The 5,383-nt window shown below is 44.3% G+C and overlaps 1 protein-coding gene across 1 annotated transcript; it reads right to left on the bottom strand.

Annotated features, from left to right (window-relative positions):
• Positions 1–2,865: 2,865 nt before the first annotated feature.
• LOC139259452 (neuropeptide Y receptor type 4-2-like) lies at positions 2,866–5,153 on the bottom strand. The gene is made up of 2 exons (XM_070874922.1): positions 5,038–5,153; positions 2,866–4,700 (listed from the first exon to the last, which is right to left on the bottom strand). The coding sequence occupies exon 2, from the start codon at positions 4,563–4,565 to the stop codon at positions 3,450–3,452; it is 1,116 nt and encodes a 371-aa protein (XP_070731023.1). The 5' UTR covers positions 4,566–4,700; positions 5,038–5,153; the 3' UTR covers positions 2,866–3,449.
• Positions 5,154–5,383: the final 230 nt, after the last annotated feature.

The raw sequence follows: 5,383 nt of genomic DNA on the forward strand, positions 1-5,383 counted from the left end.
TTTCCAAGGCCACCTCCTTAAGTACTCTGGGATGCAGTCCATCAGGCCCTGGGGATTTATCGGCCTTCAATCCCATCAATTTCCCCAACACAATTTCCCGGCTAATAAGGATTTCCCTCAGTTCTTCCTCCTTACTAGACCCCCCGACCCCTTTTATAACCGGAAGGTTGTTTGTGTCCTCCTTCGTGAATACCGAACCAAAGTACTTGTTCAATTGGTCCGCCATTTCTTTGTTCCCCGTTATGACTTCCCCTGATTCTGACTGCAGGGGACCTACGTTTGTCTTTACTAACCTTTTTCTCTTTACATATCTATAGAAACTTTTGCAATCCGTCTTAATGTTCCCTGCAAGCTTCTTCTCATACTCCATTTTCCCTGCCCTAATCAAACCCTTTGTCCTCCTCTGCTGAGTTCTAAATTTCTCCCAGTCCCCAGGTTCGCTGCTATTTCTGGCCAATTTGTATGCCACTTCCTTGGCTTTAATACTATCCCTGATTTCCCTTGATAGCCACGGTTGAGCCACCTTCCCTTTTTTATTTTTATGCCAGACAGGAATGTACAATTGTTGTAGTTCATCCATGCGGTCTCTAAATGTCTGCCATTGCCCATCCACAGTCAACCCCTTAAGTATCATTCGCCAATCCATCCCAGCCAATTCACGCCTCATACCTTCAAAGTTAGCCTTCTTTAAGTTCTGGACCATGGTCTCTGTATTAACTGTTTCATTCTCCATCCCAATGCAGAATTCCACTATATTATGGTCACTCTTCCCCAAGGGGCCTCGCACAACGAGATTGCTAATTAATCCTCTCTCATTACATAACACCCAGTCTAAGATGACCTCCCCCCTAGTTGGTTCCTCGACATATTGATCTAAAAAACCATCCCTTATGCACTCCAGGAAATCCTCCTCCACCGTATTGCTTCCAGTTTGGTTAGCCCAATCTATGTGCATATTAAAGTCACCCATTATAACAGCTACACCTTTATTGCACGCACCCCTAATTTCCTGTTTGATGCCCTCCCCAACATCACTACTACTGTTTGGAGGTCTGTACACAACTCCCACTAACGTTTTTTGCCCTTTAGTGTTCTGCAGCTCTACCCATATAGATTCCACATCATCCAAGCTAATGTCCTTCCTAACTATTGCCTTAATCTCCTCCTTAACCAGCAATGCTACCCTACCTCCTTTTCCTTTTATTCTATCCTTCCTGAATGTTGAATACCCCTGGATGTTGAGTTCCCAGCCCTGATCATCCTGGAGCCACGTCTCCGTAATCCCAATCACATCATATTTGTTAACATCTATTTGCACAGTTAATTCATCCACCTTATTGCGGATACTCCTTGCATTAAGACACAAAGCCTTTAGGCTTGTTTTTTTTAACACCCTCTGTCCTTTTAGAATTTTGCTGTACAATGGCCCTTTTTGTTCTTTGCCTTGAGTTTCTCTGCCCTCCACTTTTGCTCATCTCCTTTCTGTCTTTTGCTTTTGCCTCCTTTTTGTTTCCCTCTATCTCCCTGCATTGGTTCCCATCCCCCTGCCATATTAGTTTAACTCCTCCCCAACAGCACTAGCAAACACTCCCCCGAGGACATTGGTTCCGATTCTGCCCATGTGCAGACCGTCCGGATTGTACTGGTCCCACCTCCCCCAGAACCGGTTCCAATGCCCCAGGAATTTGAATCCCTCCCTGCTGCACCATTGCTCAAGCCATGTATTCATCTGAACTATCCTGCGATTCCTACTCTGACTAGCACGTGGCACTGGTAGCAATCCCGAGATTACTACTTTTGAGGTCCTACTTTTTAATTTAGCTCCTAGCTCCTTAAATTCATTTCGTAGGACCTCATCCCTTTTTTTACCTATGTCGTTGGTACCAACGTACATCACTACAACTGGCTGTTCTCCCTCCCTTTTTAGAATGTCCTGCACCCGCTCCGAGACATCCTTGACCCTTGCACCAGGGAGGCAACATACCATCCTGGAGTCTCGGTTGCGGCCGCAGAAACGCCTATCTATTCCCCTTACAATTGAATCCCCTATCACTATCGCTCGCCCACTCTTTTTCCTGCTCTCTTGGACCCAAGCTCTCGAATTCCCTCTCAAAAAGGAGGAAAGAGAGGTGGAGAGGTTAAGAAGCTTCTTAAAACCGCCTCTTTGATCAAGCCTGTCCTAACATCTCTTTCTTCTGCTCCGTGTCAATATTTTTTGTCTGATTACACTCTTCTGAAGTTGGGACGTTTTACAGGCGCTACATAAATGCAAGTTGTTTTAGAGTATGAGAGGATATGTTGAACCATATGGCAGGCTGAGTCTGCAGGGAGATGCGTTGGGCCAATGTCGTAATGTGAGGCGAGAAAACTCTTTCCCATTTGGCACCAATTCCAGCTGAAGGGGAATGGTGGGCTGCGGTTGTACCAAAACAAGATGCAAGGAATTAAACAATCCCGCAAGAAATCAAAGGCAGTGTGGGTTGATTACACCAGGAGTTAACTCAGTCCTTGTTGGGCCTGAGGATTTAAAGTTACCCAAAATACTCAGCCTATTAAGTGTTTAAGCTTTCGAGAAGATCATTTATAAAATGAATGGTGGAGACCTTTCTGCACACAATGTACATCGTCAGGGAAATAGGCTGCTAGCAGCGACAGAGGTCTGACAGACCGAATGTCTAAGATTCTGTTCTTCCTAATGATGAATAATACATTAGTGTAACTCGATGCCAAATGAGTTGTTTCTATCAAACAACTGTTCTGTTTAAACACACTAACCAGTTTACTAGGTTCATTCAAAAATAGTCGCGGTTTCGTTAGTATTTCCTCAGTTACCCTCATAATTAAAATGGCACAGAACACCACAGACCATTTTAATGGCGTAATTATTAATAAGAGTGGAATATTACACATTACAGTGAGTTATTCGCTTCTCATTTAGTAAATTCTTATCAACAAATTAGTGCTGTATAATCCCATTGTATACAAAGAAACGTGTTTCATACACAAAGCAGGGAAACTAATGATAGCGGCTAGACTGCAATTAATCTCATTCCTGATAAACGGAGCAACATTTCAGTAAATTAAACAGACACTAAATGATTCGAATTAGTAATTCAAATAAACCCGACTTGGCAATGTGTTTATTTTATGATATAATCTAAGACGTGTGAGTGTGTATTGTTTACATTATGAAATAAGCTAAAACTGGGGAGTGATGTATAATTTATGTTAAAATATAATCTGCGATGGGGGAGTGATGTATAATTTTGCTCGCCATACATCAATAATGTTTAAAAGTAACTAAAGAAATTACGCAAGCTCTAACACTGAACAAACCAAAGCAATAACAAATACAAAGTTTATCTGTAAGATTGCAAAGTCTGGAAGCTTCCTTTCGGAGCAGGTATTCGCTCTTCGCCTATTTAACCGGGACGATGTCCCGTTCCTACTTACACCACGTTATTTCTACAATTGAGTCGTAGAGACGTCTTCGACAGTTCTGTATTCATGGTGGACAATGGAAATTGCTCACAGTCTTCCTGTCTGCTCCATTTGCAGTGCACAATGATGGCCCGCAGCTCCTTTTTGAAGTTACTGTTCAGGAAGCCGTAGATAACAGGGTTGACACAAGTGGAAGCCATTCCTGCCAGGTGGCACAGGGAAAAGATGAGATTGTGGTGACAATGCATCACTGCCTCCCGATCCCAGTCTGCGATGGCATTGAATACATTCAACGGCAGCCAGCACAGGGCAAACGCGACAACCAGGAACCCCAGCAGCAAGGTTATCCTTTTGCTGTTTGTCAGTCTGCGATTATCCTCACCGGCTCTGTCCAACATGTCCTTCCGTGACCTTAGTCTCCAGTATATCCTACCGTAGCACACTGCAATGAAAGCAAGGGGCGCACAGTACTGAAAGGCGAGGAGCCATGTCGTGTATACCAGCTTCTGCTCCCTGGATGGCCATGACTCAGTGCAGACGGCTTGGTTAGCCAGTGGTGCGATGAAAACAGGAAGGTCCCTGAAAGGTTCGTCTGTTAAAACATGAAAAGCCACAAATGGCAAGGAGATGAAGCAGGCCAACATCCAGGTGACCAGCACTGTCAGATAAGCTTGGGAAACACTCGGCTTCCAACCTGTGGGGTTTAGAATGAGTTGATGCCTTTCCAGAGCAATCATGACCAAGGAGAGAATGGACACTGTCACTGACATACACTGAATGAAGGGGACCATCTTACACAAGACTTCACCAAAGATCCAATAGTCCATAAAGGTATAGACTACTGTAAAAGGGAGACAGAAGACACAGATCGTGATATCTGAGAAGGACAGGTTGGCAATCAGCATATTGGTCACATTTGTTTTTTCCTTCTGCTTTGCAATCACACAAATTAAGCAGATGTTTCCCAGTAATCCAACTGCCATGACGATACAGTAAGAGGCCACCAGAAAGCCGGTGAGGGCCGCTGAGGTTGGGCAGTGATTCGCCAAATCGGGAATGTTCCAGCCTGAGGCATTGAAGGGAATTGAGTAATTACCATATCGGAGAATGGGATCATCTTCCATGGTAGTCTTGCTGCTCCTGTCCAAAGTTACCTTACTCGCAAATACAGGAGGAGGTGTGAAGGTTGGAGAACATGGCTGTCACTTTAAGACAGGCACAAGACGGTGGAATGCAGACAACGTGGGTGATAGACAAATCTGCGGGGGCAAAATCAACATTTATAATAGTTAATTGTAAGAACAATTGAATTAGTTGAGAGATCCTCATTTAACTGCAGCCGATCCCACATCTTATATTCTGATGGTACTCACGAATGATTGCAAATTTCCATCCCAGGGATGTGCAGGGATTGAGCGGGGAAGGTGAGCGGAGTTGATCGAAATCCTTTGTGAGTGTGGTTACTGTTTAGCGCTTAGTGCAGATAAGGGGCTGATAACTGCGGTGACAATTACTAACCTGATATAAGAATTTGATAACACGTGCGGCGCTGGATCAGATCTTAATACGATTACACCTTCAGTAAGTGTCCCTTACCTGTAACACACACACACACATGTCCTCGTCTCCTCAAATGGTCCAGTTTGGGATTTGGAGCTGATGATATTCCGTTGCCGTTGTTCAAAGAAGCTGCTCAGAACGGGTGCACTGGGTTGCCTTAGAAGGGTGGGTTTAACTGCTATATGAGGCGTTATTTAAATAGTCTTTCATTGACAGGCTCCGGTTGGAAGTGTGCGAAGCAACCCAGAGCGATCAGCCGCTAAACACGATCGCCCTCTCTCGGTGAGAAGTTGGAAAAGAATCAGCCGTCCTTCTACACACACTCCCATTTCCATTGATCTTATAACCTGCATTTCGTTTTTTTGTGTTTTCTGATTCCCTC

The sequence above is a fragment of the Pristiophorus japonicus genome, chromosome 3 (genome assembly GCF_044704955.1).
Source record: "Pristiophorus japonicus isolate sPriJap1 chromosome 3, sPriJap1.hap1, whole genome shotgun sequence".
Taxonomy (NCBI): domain Eukaryota; kingdom Metazoa; phylum Chordata; class Chondrichthyes; family Pristiophoridae; genus Pristiophorus; species Pristiophorus japonicus.

Bases quoted from the DNA above. Each gene is read 5' to 3' on its own strand.
- LOC139259452 (XM_070874922.1), bottom strand. From the start codon at position 4,565: ATGGAAGATGATCCCATTCTCCGATATGGTAATTACTCAATTCCCTTC.